This window comes from Miniopterus natalensis, chromosome 10 (assembly GCF_054644295.1).
Source record: "Miniopterus natalensis isolate mMinNat1 chromosome 10, mMinNat1.hap1, whole genome shotgun sequence".
Taxonomy (NCBI): domain Eukaryota; kingdom Metazoa; phylum Chordata; class Mammalia; order Chiroptera; family Miniopteridae; genus Miniopterus; species Miniopterus natalensis.
The window spans coordinates 83,930,947-83,947,923 of NC_142090.1; the positions used below are offsets into that span (position 1 = coordinate 83,930,947).

The following is a 16,977-nucleotide window of genomic DNA, read 5'->3' on the forward strand; positions in this document are numbered from 1 at the left end:
CTGGTGAGGTTTTGTGGGCCACACAAAGCAGGCTCTGAATGGATATAACTTGGCTTGTTTGGGCTCTTAAAACAACCCGGTGCGCTCGCAGGCTTTGAGCTAACAGGCCTCAGCCTGCGGTGAAGATGCAAAGAACCTGGGACCAGGGTGCAGGGACCTGGCTCATTTACGCAGCTCGGGGCCAGCTGCGCCCACGGCCCTTTCGTCTCCCCCGTGATCACGTGGTGGGGCGGGGCCCGCGCACAGCCCACCGGGCCCACGGGGGGGGGGCGCCAAGTGGAGCCGCGGATCTGCCTGTGGAACCGATTCCAGCTACGCATCTCAGCCCCCCGCTGCGGGCGCCGAGACCACGCTCAGAGCAGGGTTGGCGTCCCTCGCCGCGTTCACCTTGCTGCGGTTCAGCTCCGCTCCCTTGCTGAGCAATGACTGTCCTATTGGCAGGGAATAAAATAGCATCAGATTCAATCTCCATTTTATCACCGAACAAATTGACCAAGCTTTTTTTTTTTTTTTTTAATAACTTGAAGTTTGTCTTTATTTTTTCATTTTTCCCAGCTGAGAGGTTCCCTCGTGGCTTTTGCCCCCAAAAGGAAATCTTTTCAAAGCCCCTCTCTGGTGGGACCGGGAGACGTGATGGCCTACGTGTGGGGGAAGGTCTGCTCCGCGCTGGGGCGGGAGCGGCCGGCGCCCGAGGAGGCTGAGCCGGCCGGGGGCCAGGTAAGCTCCGGGCTGGGTCAGGGAGCACGCCCAAGGCGACGGTGTCGTTGCGCAGTTTTGCTTCAGTTATAAAAGTGTGACCGTCCCTCTGGCCCCAAATCCCCGCAGAGCCACAGAACTTCACCTACAGTTCAAAGACTTCAGCGGGCCAAGCCCAGGCTCCTTTACCCTCAGGGTGACCCCGCGGGCCGGCAAGGGGGACGTGAGGGTTCCCCCCAACACCCCCCCACTCCGTCCCTGTAGTCGCTGCGTGTTGTCACCCGAGGCCCGAGTCCAACCAATCAAAGCAGGTGTGTGCACACCTGTGTACGGCTTGGCGGGCGAGGGACAGGTGTGCACACCTGTGTGAGGTGAGGGAACCGAGATGTGAAATTCAGGCCCCCCGGCCCCCCGATCTAGGTCCCGCGTGTCTCTAAAGCCGGTGCCACAGAATGCTTCAGATGGTGAGGGAGGAAGGGGGAAGCTCAGGTTCTGGAAGGCATTTGCTAGTCTGGTTTTCTCCCCCCAGACCCCCTCCCTGGATGAATTTGCCGACCTGGTAGATGAACTGCTGTTGAAGGTCAACGGTTTGTCCGACCGCCTGCAGCTCCCGCATCCAGAGCCGCAGCCCTGGGACTCGGTGCCGGCCGGGCCTTCTGAGGACCGAGCTGCCGGGGTAAGCAAAGGAAAGTGTGTTCTTATCGCTCTTAGTCTTAGAGGAGGTTTGAACAGCTGCTGTTCCGAGGCCCGAGGCCCGTGTGGGCGCCTGCCCCGTGTGCGTAGGTAACACCGGCCGTGAGACGCGCTCCGGCCGGAACTGAGGACTGTGGGGGGTGTGACGTGTGACTGGCATCGTACATGGTGACACAAGTGACTGTCCGCTCCCTCGCTTCTGATTAACCTGGAGGCAGCAGAGAGGCTGAGGACAGACGTGGGCTCCATTCTCCCAGACCCTGAGAGATGCCCGTGGCCCAGAACGTGGCCAGAATCCCCAGTGGCAGCCAAGCACAGAAAGAATTAGCCCGAAGGCGGAGAGGACACGGCCGTGGCCAGGGCCACACAGGGGTCTCCGCCTTGACCGAGGACCCGAGGGGCCACCAAACACCCTGGTCTGGGAGAAAAGATATTAGAACCAAAAAGCGCTAACGGGGTCTCCCTGGGCCCCACACCACAGAGCCTGGGGACCGGGCCTGAGGGGAAGCCACGCTGGTCAGCAGCTGCCGGTGTGGCCGCCAGAGGAGGGTGTGGGTGGCACCGTCGCCTGGTTTTCCCCAAGGCTGCGCTTGATATAATCAGTATCTAATTTTTAAAAACATCCTGTAATATCGCGTCTCGGCCTTTTGGTTAAGATCAAGCGTAAAACAGATCACAATGAAAAAGGAACTGTTGTGATTATAAAAAGGACCTCCTCTCGTGAAAAGCCAGCGCTGGGCCTAATGGCGCCACGTGCAAACCATCCCCGCGGCACCCGGGACGAGACCATTCAGCGCGAGCCCCGTAATCGCACTTCTGGGGCAGAGCCCGTCTCCTTCCCGCGGGCACACTCCTGCCAACACACTGAACGCTTCCTGCCGGAGGGAACTTGGGCTTAAACCTACGACGTGGAGGGCGGTCTGTCACGTGCACGTCCCGCAGTCGCAGGACCGTGGTCACTGAGGCTCAAGCCGCGGCCTAGGAAGCACTCGGGTGGCCCCGCGGCTCCCACCTGTTCTCGGTCAGGACGTGGGGGCCGTCGGCAGCCTCTCCCCTGAGTGCTCTTCCCCGGGAAACGCGCCCTCCTGGGCCCGCCGCTGTCGGCCCACAGGTTCCCACAGACGCCAGCTCCCAGGCGGGGCCTCACCTGGCCCCAGGGGTGCGGGGACGGGGGCTCCTCAGGGGTGTCCCTGGCACGGCAGCCGGCTGGGCTTGGCACAGGCCTGCCTGTGTGTGCGGGACCTCAGGAAGCCACCCGCTGAATTTCCTAACTCGGGGCAGCTGTTTGTGTCTGAGCCGCCCGCCCGGCCGTGGTGAGATGTGTATCTACGAAGCGGGGGAGGATCGGGCGCCTGCAGCTACGCAGAACCACCTGCAGATCAAACCGTTCCCTGTGACTCATGGTCGCATTGCTCCCGTGTTCTCCGGGTGACTCACGGGAGGGAAATGCCACGGCCGCCAGTCCCCTCTCCTGTAACTTTCCCGGGCCCTCCTCCCTCCTCCTGTGCGACCCCGAGTCCCAGCGGGAGGGGAGCCACACGCAGTGGCCTCTGCCGGACCAGAGGGACCGTCCCGGGCGGCTGCCTCCCGGGGTCCGTGCCCAGCTCTGCCCGAGCCGCAGGCCTCGGAGAGCGGCCCTCGTTCGAGGTGCCAGCAGGGCTTTTCCTCATGGCTTCCTCCCGACGCGCTCGGGTGACCGCCACTGAGTCGGGAGGGACCGTCCAGAAGGCCAGCGGCCGCCCTCAGGTTCCACAGTCTACCTGGGCAGGTTTGGGTCTGTTTTTTTGGTTTTTGTTAATCCTTACCTGAGGATATTTTTATCATTGCTTTTCAGAGTGGAAAGGGGAGGGAGAGAGAGATCGATTGGTTTCCTCCTGCACAAGCCCCAACCGGGGGCCCCGGGCACCAAACCTGCAACCCAGGTACCTGCCCTTGACCAGGAATCGAACCCAAGTCCCTTCGGTCATCCGGCTGACGCTCTAATCACTGAGCAAACTGGCTCGGGCCGTTTTTTTGCCTTTTAATTTATTCCTGCGGGTAGCTAACGCTGGGAAACCATCTGCGTGTGTATTATTGCTTGCCGCGTGCCAGACAGGGACCCAAGTTCTTCAGAAGCGTTAGCCAGTGGAGCCATCACACGCCCTGCAGGTCAGGTTTCCTAGCACCTCCTCTGCAGTGATGCACAGAGAGGGCAGGTAACTTGTCCCGGGTCACACAGCTGGGAGGTCACACGGCAGGAGAGGCACCGCCGGTCGCACAGGGCCCCACACCTGAGTGCGCACGAGGACCGGCGGCTTCCGTCCCACGGCCTGCACGCCGGGTGCGCGTGGTCCTGATCTGTTCTTCCTTCGGCCGCTTCTACCGGGTTGATTTGTGTTTGTTTCTTTCCAGCCCTCAGGCACGGAGGGGCCTCTGAGGCCTGGGCGGTGGGAGGGTGCTAACCACACGGATCGCCCTGAAACGTGGTGACCAACCCGAGCAGGGCCGGCTTCACACACGAGGAAAGCGGGGCCCCGGGGGGGCCAGCTGTGCCGGTTCGCACGCCTGGTGAGAGGCCGAGGTGGAAATCAGGCTTACGGCTCGTCGCACCGTTTGCTCAGGTCGGGGGATCCACCGCGCCCTTCCCCGCGGCTCCTCTCCAGTTGCCCGGAGCTACGTGTGGAAGACGCGTCCGTGTGTCTGCCTGACTCACCGTCTCGGCATCAAAGACTAAAATCTTATTTTGAGGAATTTCTATTCCGTCTATCGAGTCTGTTCCTGCAAGTTGTCTCAGAAATCTAATAAATGCAATGAAATGGCCCGGGGTAGAGTTCTCATGGTTCAATGAGATTTGAAACGAAGTCCTCACTTTGTAAAGTGAACAATTGAATCTTGCCGATTAATAACTCGCTTTCCCCGACTCGCTAACTCAGTGTGAACCGGTTGCTCAGACGGAAGCTTTGGGGTTGGCTCGGAAGATGCGTGAGGCCCTTCACAGGCCTGCAGGCTCCGGTCAGCGCTCGCTAAGGGGGTTATTGAATTTGGAGCATGTGCTCATATTTTTGGATTCAAAATAGGCTCAAATGCCTGGTTTAGCCCTGGCTGCGGTGGGTCGGTGGCTAGAGCGTCGGCCTGCACGCCGAAGGGTCGTGGGTTCAGTTCCCGGTCAGGGCACGTGCCTGGTTTGCAGGTCAGACCCTGGTCCTGGTCAGGGCACATGTGAACGGCAACACCTCCCTCCCTCCCTCTCCCCCCCTTTCCCTTCCGCTTTCTCTCAAATCAACAAAAAACAAACGAAAAACAAAACCCTGCGTGAGAATCCTGGGTGAAGGCAGGACGGGACCCGCTCCGCCCGTCTGCAGCCCTGGGGCTGGGTCTGCCCTTCTCCCGCCCTGTGTCCGCTGCTGAGTCCTGCCGGCCTCGACCTGGAGATGGGAGGCCCCAGAGCCCGGACGCTGCCCCCTGCCCTCCTGGGGGGACAGACGAGAGACGGCCGTTCGTTTCCCACTTTAAAAACCAGAGCCCGGCATCCTCGCCTGCAGGGGAAAGACTGGAAATGGGCTCAGGGTTACTCTCTGGTCCTCCCGGGCCGGGGCGGCCCAGGGAGACTCACCTTGTCTCTGTCAGGGGCCAAGGGTCAGAGGTCACAGGGCTGCTCCAGGCCCCGCACGGAGAGGCTGTTTACTTGGGATTCCTTTCACCCGGCGTAAGAGCCCCGGGTCACCATTGAGCGTCCGAGGGGCCCCTGCGGTGGTCCTGCCTCTCGGGACAGGGGACACGGGCAGGTTCCGAGCGGGAGGAAGGCGCCTGTGCCCGGGGGGTGGGGGTGCCCCTCTGTCCACTTCTGAGGGGCTGGGGCTAGGACGTCAACATGAGGATTTTAGGGGCACAGTTCAGCCCAGAATAATTGCAAATCGCTTTTCAGAGAGACGAAGGCTGTCAGCCCCTCACGGCAGCGCCTCAGGCTAGTCCCTGCCCCCCCTGGTGCGACTGCTGTCTGTCTGCAAAACCGCTTATCGGTGGGTTTTCTAAACGGGTGACCCCCTCCCCAGGAAGCCGGCCGTCTGTGGATGAGCTGTGGTCCCCCGTAAACTGAGCCCTTCTCCCCGGGTGGGCAGGACTCGGACCAGGCGCCCACAAGGAGGAGAGCGGCCGGTGCTGGGAGCTCAGAGGCTGACCCCGGTCCCCGCGGGGCTCCTGGTCGTCCCCCAGGGAAGCTCCTTCCAGAATTGACCTGAGTGCTGCCGTCCCAGCCCCGGCACTTTCTAAATTGGTTCCCCCCCGGCCTGCGGTCTCGCTGTCTCAGAGGCAAACCGGAGACACTCTGCCCTCGGAGGGCTTGAGGGTTGCATGGGACAGTTTCCTGGGACGTCCGAGGATCCCACACGACCGGGTTCTGCCCATGGAGCGAGCAGGTCACGTGTCCCTCGGAACCAGGGGGCCGCCAGCACCGGCCCATTTCCGCGGATGTGTGGTGTCTGCGCGGAAGGACAGGCCTGGTCCTCTCGTGGCTCCGTCCACGTGTCAGAATCGAATCACACTGGAGCATCCACGGGCCCAAAATTCAATCACTGGTCCTGTCCCTCATCTCACTGCTTCCTCCCGTCCTGGGTGAATCTAATTTTCCCTTCATCCTAATGAAGCTCCCGGGGAAATCGAATCACGGCCTCATTTTCATCTGAGTGATTAAGCCGTGACGGACGAGGGTCTGCAGGGAGGGGCTCCCGTGAGCGCGTGGGGCAGGGCTGGCTTCTCCGACCGTCCCGGTGACCGCAGGGTCGTCCCCACACCCCCGGGCCTGTCACCTCAGCTGTGACCCCCTGGGTGAGACCATGAAAGTCTACCAACCACCCCACCGTCCTCTCGGAGCCGCAGGACAACCTGAGCTCATGCACAGCCGTCCGTGTGTCTGTGCGCAGAGATGAGGGGAAACTATTTATAGAACGTGTCCTATAATGAATTTATCCGCATAGAGCAGATCATTTCGCATCAGCTCACTTACAAGCGGGGAAGGGGGTCTGACTTCCTTTCCAGGCGGCATCTAGGTCCCTGGGCATCTCCACCCCGACCCGTGTGGGTCCCGGTCACGCCAATGGGCGCGCCAGGCCCGGGCTGTCCAGGGCTCCGTGTGCTGCTCTTGTCATCCCAGACGCCCGTCCTCACGGTCCCGCCCGTCAGCTCTCCCATCGCTGGGCTCCCCCGTCTACGGCCCTGAGCTCCCGGTCGCTCGGTCCCCAGAGGCAACTCGGCGGCTTCGGCTCTGGGATATTTGCTGCAGCGCGAGGCTCACGGAGGAATTTTCCATCTGCTCCCCGTCCAGCTGAAGTGATTTTCCTGAAGCCTGAGATAATTCACATTTCATGAAGCCAGGGCACTCCGACCCAGACACAAGTCCTTAGCAACTAAGAACATTTTTCCTTCTTAAAACTATTCTGTTTTGCCTGAAACTTGGAGGACGCACCCGGGGTGATCCGCACACAGAGTGAAAGTAACTTCAACTTTCCACCCGCTCGTCGCAAAACCACCCCAAGTGCTGTTTTGCGTTTTCCGAACCGGGCACATCTGGGTGGGTGGGTGGCTGTGTCCCTGGACTCCCTGCACCCCGAAGTCAGCGGTCACCCAGGAAGGGCAGACGCTGAAGTTTCCCTGTCTGGTTGGTAACAGGAAGAGGGCCACTCACCTTCATTTTTGGGAGAATATGAAACATGGAGCTTTTTTTTCTTCCAACCCTCACCCTAGGATATTTTTTCCATTGCTTTTCAGAGTGGAAGGGAGAGAGAGAGACATTGATGTGACAGAGACACACCGATTAGTTGCCCCCCACACGCGTCCCGACCAGGGAAGGGGTTGGAACCTGCAACGCAGATAAGTGCCCTTGACCGGGAATCGAACCCGAGACCCTCCAGTCGGCCGGCAGATGCTCTAACCACTGAGCGGCACCGGCCAGGGCTCCTTCCCATGTTTTAACTGAAAGCTTGGACTTCCGTTTGCTGGGAGGTTTGGTCGCTGACTCAGTCTCCTTCCCCGTCACGGGTCTGTTCAGGTTTCCCACTTCGTCCCGATCTCGCCTCGATAGGCTGGGTGTTTCAGGAGTTTGATAACTTCCTCCAGGTTGCCCAGTGTGTCGGCCCATCGCCGTTCCCACCAGGCCCGGGTGACCCTTGGCATCTCCGCAATACCAGTCATGGCATCTCCCCTTTCATGTCTGATTCTGCTCATTTGGGCCCAATGTCTGTTTTCTTGCTGAGTCTGGCTGAGGGCTCCCGCACGTGGTTTATCTTTTCCCAGAACCGGCTCTCGTCTCGGCTCCTTTGGTCGTCCAGGTCGCCTTTCCTGTCTGCACCCCACTCACTTCTTCTCTGGTCTTTATTGTTTCCTTCCTCCTACTAGCTTTGGGCTTTGTCTGTCCCTCCTTCTCTGGTTCCTCGCGGTGTGGCGCTCGGTTGGTCGTCTGAGTTTGTTTCTGGGGGCCGGCGTTTGTCTCTGTGATCGTACGCCTGCTTCAGGGGCACCCCCCACATCTGGGTGTGTCCTGGTCCCATTTGTGTTTGTCTCCAGGTGTTTTTTCATTCCCCTCCCGAGTTGTTCTTTGACCCATTGCGGCTGATTCTGCAGCATGTTGTTTGATCTTCACATATTTGTGATTTTTACAGTTTTCTCTTTGTAATTAATTTTTGGTTTCATATCATTATGATTGAAAAAGTTGGTTCATATGAGCTCAGTCTTCTCAAATTTATTAAGACTCGCCCGGCCAGTGTGGCTCGGTGGTTGAGCGTCGACCTATGAACCAGGAGGTCACCGGTTCGATTCCCGGTCAGGGCACAGGCCCAGCTTTCAGGCTCGATCCCCAGCAGGGGGCGTGCAGGAGGCAGCCGGTCAATGACTCATCACTGATGTTTCTCTCTCTCCCTCTCCCTTCCTCTCTCTGAAATCAATAAAAAAAATTAAAAAAAAAAAAAGAAAATTACTCAGAGTGACGTTAAATTTTACACGTAAAAGTACCATTAATATTATGCTGTGACTTGCAAAGCTCCTGGCTCGTGCTTGGATTTTCAGCTGGGCAGAGGCCGCCTCCCGGGTCCCGAGCCGCCCACCCTTCAGGGTCCCGGCCTCTGGAGCAGCCAGCACCTCTGTGAGCTGCAGGCTTGGTCCCCACGATCCCAGGTCCCCTGAAGCACAGCGATCCGGGGAGCGGCCCTGGCCTTTTAGTCCCCATCAAACGCAGACGAGATTTAGAATTTACTAAATAATTAAAAGAATAAAACTGGAAACAAACTGCCCTGTTGATGATCCCAGGAGCCATCAGACACCAAATGCACAGTTTCCTGGAGTGATTGTCTCGTTGCACTAAGTGGCCCGGTCTCTCCGGGAACGTGGACGTGGCAGCTGCACCTCCAGCAGCCACCTTGCTCCAGGAGGAGACAGCAGGAGAGCGGGACCCCAGGCGGCTCTGGACGCCCCGCCCTCTGGCTGGTTTTATGGAAAAGGGGAACCCAGGAGCTCTCGGCTTGTTTAAATTCTCTGGCCTCCGCCATCTGTCCTGAAGTTCGGGACCCCGGCAGCCTCTTTGGCACGCGTTTCCTTGTCTGTAGGTCAGGGTGTTAATGGGGCTGGTGGGATGGGTGTGGTAAAGTGCTGAGCACAGAAATAACCAGCCACTTGTACCAGAAACGGATGAACCGAGAACGCGGTGCTGAGCTAGACGGGAGCAGTGCTGGAACTGAGACAGAACATGCGCCGGACGGACCAGAAATAACCTCGGTTCTCACAGGACACGAACCGTGTGCCCGGGGACGGGCTCCGCGCCCTCACCGTGGGGGCGTCCTGCATGCGCGAGGCTGCTGGGGGGCCTCGGCGGGCCTCCCACTCCCTGCCCGCCGCTCAGCCGTGTCCTGGGCCCGCCGGGGACGTAGCAGGGAGCCAGGCGCTGGACAAGGCCCAAAGCCGGATGTTTCTTGTGCCTCTAAATGGGCTGTGTACACAGACCCCCGTCACCATTCAGATGCCCAGAGCCGAGGCGACAGGTGCCAAAGCTCTGTCTGCGGCCCAGACATCCCTCCCTCATCTCTGTCATCACTGCCCCTCGATGTGATCACATCCGAGAGACAGAGGCACCAAGAGCCCCCCGTGACACATCTGCCAGTGTGGCCGCGGGCCTGTAGGACGTACCCCAGCACCACCCGGCCCCAGCGAGCATTTCAGGTCGTGTGTCTTGGCCTAGAATTGAAGCACACTTTGGATGGGGGCTGCTTCCTTCCAGGGCATTGTCGGTCTATGGGGAACTAGCCCCCAGCAAGGTGTCCCTTTTTTTTAATCTTCACCAGAGGATATGTTTTCATTGATTTTTTTTTAACAAGATAGAGGAAGGGAGAGAGAGAGAGAGAGAGAGAAACATCCATCAGCTGCCTCCTGTATGCACCCTAACCAGGGATCAAACCGGCAACCTGGTTATGTGCCCTGACCAGGAATCGAACCCGCAACCCTTTGGTGCCGGGGATGAAGCTCCAACCAGCCGAGCCGCCTGGCCGGGCAGGTGCCTTTATGGGACACTGACGGCATACGGCCGCTTTGCTCCCACAGTCAAGTTCAGTTGCACAAACCACCCTGGACGTGGGATTCCCGCCCGGGCAGGACGGGGCGGGCGGGAGGGAGATCCCACCACGCGGCTCAGAGCCGCGTCCTGCCGTCTAAACTTATGATTTATTTCTGGAATTTTCTACTTAATATATTCAAACCAGGGTTGACTGTGGGCAACCGAAACCCCGGAAAGGAAAACCACGGATGGGGGTGGGGCTGCTGTACAAAACTGTGCGCAAAACTGATCGACGCCTTTAGAAGTCAGGCCAGCGGCGGCCTTTGGGAGGAAGGAGAGGGCGGAGGTGGGAGGAGTCTCGAGGGGACTGGGTGGTGGGGATGCAGGAGGCACGGGGGGTCCACAGGCTGTGAGGACGCCTCGGGCGGTGCAGTCGCGATGCTCTGCTGGTCTGTGCGCTGCTGAGAATCCAGTTCTTTTTTTTCTTTCTTTTTTTTAAATAATATATCTTTATTGATTTCAGAGAGAGGAAGGGAGGAGGGGGAGAGAGAGAGAGAAACATCAGTGATGAGAGAGTCATTGATCGGCTGCAGCCCACAACCCGGGCCTGTGCCCTGACCGGGACTCGAACCCCGATCGCCTGGATCCTAGGCCGACGCTTAACCACGGAGCCAGGCCCGGCCGGGCGAGAATCCGGTTCTTCAACTGGAGCCTCGACTCCCACGGCGAGGAGTTGACAACGGCTTGCTCGGGGCCACGGTGGAAACTCAGTCCTCCTGCGGCTACGATCTGGACGCAGCGTGAAGTCCATGCTGCGCAGTCCTCCCAACATTCAAAACTTCCTTCTGGAAAATCGGTGTCGCCCCCACCGAGAGCTGAAATAGTCCTAGTGTATAAATAGTCTGATTTTCATCTGAGCTACAACCACATGAAACAGGAGATTAGGAGTCCTTCTGGGCAGTCATTCTCAGCCTCAGCATTTTCCTTAAACACGAGCCCATCTGGGCCTCCTCACTGTAAACAACTCCTTCGTAAAAGGTCTTTAAAAGCCCTTTGTCCTCGGGAAAGGGCTGGATCTCTGTGGCCAACATTTGGAGGGAAGATGTCGAGCTCAAATTCCCCGGCGTGTCTACGTATCTGGTTTTGTTGTTACAGCCTCGCGATTCTCTGTACCAGCCCTTGGGTCCCCTTAGCATTAAAAGGAAGCGCATGTGTGGCCCACATTACATTTCTCAGACGTCATAAAATGTATAAAAAGTAAATTGTAAAAATAACAATCAGAGAGTAATGGGAGCCGAGAGGTGTCCCGAGATCAAGGGGCTGCCTCTGGCTGTGTTTGGTCCGTCGGTCATCACCTCCAGGCCCGCATTTCTCCGTTATTCTTCCCAGAGACACCGCAGGAGAGGCCGCCGGGCGCCCCGATGGGCCGCAGCTACACGGAGCCCGGCATGTCCAGCTTCAGCCCGTCACTCGGAAGGGAAACGGCAACTTCCAGACTCAGGTGGCCGATATCAGTACCTCCGGCATCACCTTCCCCTTCAGCACCCCCGTCAGAAACACTCCTGGGGGCCCTGGCCGGCTTGGCTTGGTGGTTAGAGCGTCGGCCCTCGGACTGAAGGGTCCCGGGTTCGACTCCAGCCAAGGGCATGCACCCTCAGTTGCAGGCTCAATCCCCTGCCACGGTTGGCACGTGGCAACCAGTCGATGTCTCTTTCACATCGATGTTTTTCTCTCTCTCTCTCTCAAAAGCAATGGAAAAAATATCCTCGGGTGAGTGTTAAATAAAAATAAATACAAAATAAATGAATAAATAAAAAGAGAACAGCTCAGCGGGGAGGGGGGCCTCCACCAGCCGCCTGCACACCTCGCTCCGTCCTGGCTCCTCCAGATGCAGGTCCCGCCTCTCCTGCCGGCTGCGCTCCCCCCACGGCCCCCAGGACTGAATTTCCAGCGCACCCCGTGGGGATTGCCCCCTGAGTGTGCCCCTCAGCCCGACAGTCACCCCTCAGCTGAGACAGCTTCTCAAAAACGAGCGCTTTCCACACGAAGCCTTACAGCGGAGGACGCGGGCAGAGGGAAAGGCCAGCGGGCAGGGGGAAAGGCCAGCGGGCAGAGGGAAAGGCCAGCGGGCAGAGGGAAAGGCCAGCGGGCAGGAGGGAGGTAGCAGGGAGGAGACCAGACGGGTTTCACCCGACAGCATGGGCCTGGCTCATCCCTGCCCCTTGTGAGGCCTACGGCAGGTCACAGTCAGCCGCAGCCAGAAGCGAGAGTCCTCGGTCCCCGGACGACTGGACGACAGGACGACAGGCTCATCACAAAGGCAGTAAAGCCCGGTTCCCGCTCCTCTCGACCGCACGTTGGTGCTGCCTGCTGTGAGCGGGGGGGCGGGGGCCGAAGCCTCCTCGCTCTTCGTAATAAGATTTCCTGACTCTGATCCACGACCAGAGCCTCCCATTTCCTCGTAATGGGACACTGAGGGATGGACCTGGTTACGGAGAGCCCAGAGCCGGCCCGGCTTCCCATCAAGAGCCCCTGACGCAGGTCCCGCTCTCCACTGACCACCCCTAATGGGGACATTACGTCTCCCGGCCGGTCAGCGCGGCACATGGTAATCCGCTTAGCCCCTCGCCATCCGGCCGGCAGCCTCCAGCTGGCTCCGGGCAGCAAGCGCCTGACTGGATGTTAAATTGTGCGCGGAAAGCTCGGCCCCGGTGAGCCCTGCGCTGGCTTCACGGGAAAGCAGCGGGGCGTTCTGGTTAAAAACAGCAACACGCAAACGGAGCCGGGCGGCAGCCGTGGTGCCAGCCTCCTGCCGCCCCAGGTCCCTGCCGGGCCTCTGCTCCCCACGGGCACCCTCAGAGGGGCTGACGTCGGAGGCCGCCGGCTCCGTGGGGCATTTACCTCAGCCCGTCTCCCTGGATCTTTCCGACATGCTCCCCAGCCACGAGGTGGGTGGGACGGCCTGGTCGCAGAGGGGAAACTGAGGCAGGGGCCCACTGGGAAACGTGCCGGCGGGCGCCAGGTTTTGTCTGGCACCAAAGCCCACTGTTTCTACCAGTGAGTGACTCAGTCTGTGCTTCGACCCTGTTTCGTTCTCGATGACACCGTCCCTCGGAGCCACCGCGTAATTGGGCCACGAGGCCCAGCTCAGTGCAGGGAAAACGCAGGCTTCCCTCCTCCAGCTAATCCAAGTGACTGTTCGGGAGGAGCAGGCTCCCCCGCCCGCCCTCCGGGAACCCGCCCTGAGTGCGCACAGCACAGCCTGGGCGAGGGGCGCTCGGCGGCGGGCCTCCCGTCTTCCTGGGCACAGCGTGTTCCTCGGACTGAGGGCAGGTCCACGGCCCAGGCGGGGTGAGCCGATGTCCTGCAGAAACGGGCACGTGGCAGAGGGAGAGCCTGCCCGTCTGCTCCGCAGCTCAAAGGGAGACCCCTCGACAGGAGGGCGCCCCTCCCAATGATTTTCTGAACAAAAACGGTTCTGTGTTGGCTCACCTGTTATGAGCTGAGCTGTCGGGGTTCTTCAGAGAAATGGAACCGGTGAGGGAGAGAGGGGGTGGGGAGAGATTATTTGGGGAACTGGCTCATACAGTTGTGGCGTGTGGAACAGGCAAACCCCAAAGCTGCTGGGCAGGCTGGAGACCAGGGCAGCCAGCGTTCCACTGGGTGAGGCCTCCATCGTGGAGGGCGATCTGCTTTATTTACTCAAAGTCGACTGACATACTCTCATCTAAGTAACACCTTCACAGCCACAAAGAGAATCGTGTTCAAGGAAATGTTTGGCACCACGGCCCGTGAAATTAACCATGACACTCCTTAATCACATACAAACGTGTCCCCACAATGGCATCGGCGGGTCAGGCCCCAGAGGAGTCCAGGATTTGGGCTCCTTCAAGGTCAACCCTGTTCTTAAAGTTCCTCATTCGGGTCCTTCTTTAGGGCAGTTTTTGTGGCCGCTTTTCAGAGCTGAGCAGGAGGGTGAGCCAGGCCCCCGGGGCCTCACAGGGCTTGTCCGTTGCTGACGGGGGTCATCCCAGGGCCCGTGAGTATCGCTGGGGCTGTGACCCCCCAGGCTGCCCAGGGGATGGTCCTCCCCTTTCTTCCCAGCTTGGATCTCAGAGCCAGAGGGTCTGGACTTGTCAGACCCCAGGGTCACAGGGACTCCTGCAGAGCTCTGAGCTGACCAGGGCCCTCCACAGGGGGCCCTGACCACTGAGCTGATGCCAGCCTCTCCCTCTGATGGGTCCCCCCGGATTCCTGTGCCTGTCGCTCTGGAGCCCGGCCTGCCGTGGGCCCTCCTGCTGCAGATCCTAAAGTCACCGCTGGGCACCTGGGCCCTGAAGCCCATCGTGTCCCAGGCTAATGTGTCCCTTCGTTTGTCACCAGATCGAAGGAAGGGCAGGAAGGAAGGGTTGGTTTTCTTATCTGCGGGCAGAGACCTGCTGTGCCCAGGTTTTGTGTCCCAGGAAGGGTCCTGTGACCTCATCTCCACAGGCTCCCAGTGGCCCCTGTTCCTGGCCGGCAGGATCCACCTGGGTTGGGGCCTCAAGGGCTTTAAAACAGACGGCTTGGCTGGGTTTCCACATTGGGATCCCCAGCCGCAGAGTTGGAGGCGCTGTGGCAGCCACTGAGGGAATGTGGAGGGGCCCGGTGACCGTCCCCACCCTCCTGGGAAGGCACAGGCCACCATTCCCACCGGGGTGCAGGGAGGATGGGCTGGGAGCGCTCCGTCCGGGTGCGGCCGGGCTGGGGGGCGGTGTGGGGAGGGGCAGCCTGGGAAGGCGGGGGCGAGCCGAGCCTGCGCTGGCCTCCGGTGCTCCGTGTGTGTGGCCGGGGCGGTCGGCCATCGTCCTGCTTCCCGTAAATGCTGACCATGCTGAAAGAAGAATTTCACGTAATCGGAGCAGCATTTAATTACCATGATTTATGAGCTCTAAGGGCACAGATCAGTCCCCTGGACATGACACCCCTCGGTCCCCTGTGAGTCGGGGCTCTGGCCGCCCCCTGCCTCAGCTGTCACGATTCTTTCCTTATTATCATCCTGATTATTACAGTGGCCTGGCCACCGGGGAGCGGGGCCATCACCGCAAAGTTCACAGCAAGTTCAAGGCCGGGCCAGGAGCCCACGAACCGATGGGAATGTGCGAGCTGCCTGGGGGACCTCGTGGTGGCAGTCCCAGCAGACGCCACAAACGTGGTTTCCTCCTCCAGGTCTCACGCTGCCCCCAGGAGATGGGGAAGGAGAGGAGACAAAGGCGAAAGGTCTTCCGTAGGGACACAGGTAAGCTCGTGCCCTTGGCCGTGGCAGATGCCCTCCCACCCTCGTCACGCCTCTGTCAGGGACACATCTGTCTTTTGTCAGAGCCCCCCTCGGGCACACATGGATACATACACATGCATGTGCACACATGTGTGCACACACGTTCGGGCATGTGTGCATAACACACATCACATGGGCACGTGCACGTATGTGTTGTGTGCATACATGTGTGTAGACATACATTGGTATGCATGCATGCACACATGTGTGCAAATGCATGTGTGGGTACATGCAAGCACACCTGTGTGTGTAAGTAAGAACCCCCCCTTGTCAGAAGAACCCTCACTGACCCACCACGCGAGTCTGAGAAAGTTCGCTCTGCGGGTGTCTGAAGCTGGGTGGGCAGAGGGAAGTCTGAGTGCGAACGGGACACAGGGACGGACGTCCCCCCAGCCAGAAAGCAAGGGGTCTGGAGGAGGCACAGCAGAGGATTTATTCACCTTCTCTGGCGTTGACTCAAATTGCAGCTTTGTACAAACACGTGGGTGAAGAGCAGGAGTAACCACAGGACATGAAGGAGTGGATGCTGGAGGCCGAGGGGTTCCCAGCCCCCCCCCCCCAGGAATCTCAGGCTGTTAGAGAACAGGCCAGGCCGCCTTCCAGGGCCCGGGAAGGATGCACCTTGAGGAGGCCGCAGGGCCGTGGTCTCGGAGCCGAGCAGTTCATGGCTCTTGGCCCCTGAGCCTGATCCCAGGTCCCCTGGCTCCTCGAGCCGGAGGGACCCCAAGGTTATGCAGACTGGAGACTCTGACAACAGAAAACAGATGCCTCGGGTCGTGGAGACTGAGCCTGCCCCGGAACGGGATCCCCGGGATTTATCGCCCCTCACGGTCGGCGAGCATTCCACACGGTTTCACAAGACACACTAGCGAGCTTTCAGCACAGGGCTCCCCATGGGCAGGGACGTGCCTGCGGACTCAGCTCAGCGGCATCTTCAGGGGGAGAATCCTCTCCGTGAACCCGCTCAGGAATCCCGACCCCGGGCTAAACCTCGGAGCCCGAGGGGCGGCGTTAACGTGTCCCACCCCCCCCGAGCATCAGGCCAGCTCCCCCATCCCCGGGTGGGAAGGACCGAGCCTGTTCAGGGCACTTTCTAAGACGTGTGGGCTGTTCTTCGGCAAGATGGCGCCCCATCGGACCCCTTTAGCGAGAGGAGAGGGAGAGGCGGACTGTGTTCAGGCTGTTAGCTGGGGAGGAGGGAGACACCTGTTGAGGGCTCTTTAAAGATGAGGTGAGAGATGAGACCAAGTGGACTGTGGCAGGTTGAATTAAGAGATAAAATCATGCCATGTTAAAGCCATCACAAATGAGAGAAAATCATATTCTGAGACTCAAGGACAAAGTTTTGCTTTTCTACTTACAAGCTTTCTGTGCCAAAACAGGCCGGAAGCATCCAAGAAGAACAGCTGAGGGAGAACCCTCCACCCACCGACCCGCACCTGCCTTTAAAAATTTTTTTTTTAATTTTTAATCCTTACCTGAGAATATTTTTTTTTCATTGCTTTTCAGAGAAAGTGGAAGAGAGAGAGAGAGAAACATCGATGTGAGAAAAACACATAGACTGGTCGCCTCCCGCACAGGCCCCGACCGGGGCTGGGGATGAGCCTGCAGCCGAGGTGCGTGCCCGTGGCCAGAATCGAACCTGGGACCCTTCAGTCCGCAGGCCGACGCTCTCACCACGGAGCCAAACTGGCCAGGGCCCCGCCTGCCTTTTAAAAATAACAACCAGCATTGTGGACTTTCTGAGTCATAAACTATT

The 16,977-nt window shown here is 59.3% G+C and overlaps 1 protein-coding gene across 1 annotated transcript in view; it reads left to right on the forward strand.

Annotated features, from left to right (window-relative positions):
- The window catches only part of PKD1L1 (polycystin 1 like 1, transient receptor potential channel interacting), a 53,879-nt gene extending 38,159 nt beyond the window's left edge, over positions 1-15,720 (forward strand). Inside the window, exons 45-48 of the mRNA XM_087820882.1 lie at positions 556-717; positions 1,226-1,372; positions 15,110-15,179; positions 15,686-15,720. Of these exons, the coding sequence (XP_087677008.1) occupies positions 556-717; positions 1,226-1,372; positions 15,110-15,179; positions 15,686-15,720 (414 nt within the window). The remainder of the gene's footprint in view (positions 1-555; positions 718-1,225; positions 1,373-15,109; positions 15,180-15,685) is intronic.
- The last annotated feature ends 1,257 nt before the right edge of the window (positions 15,721-16,977 follow it).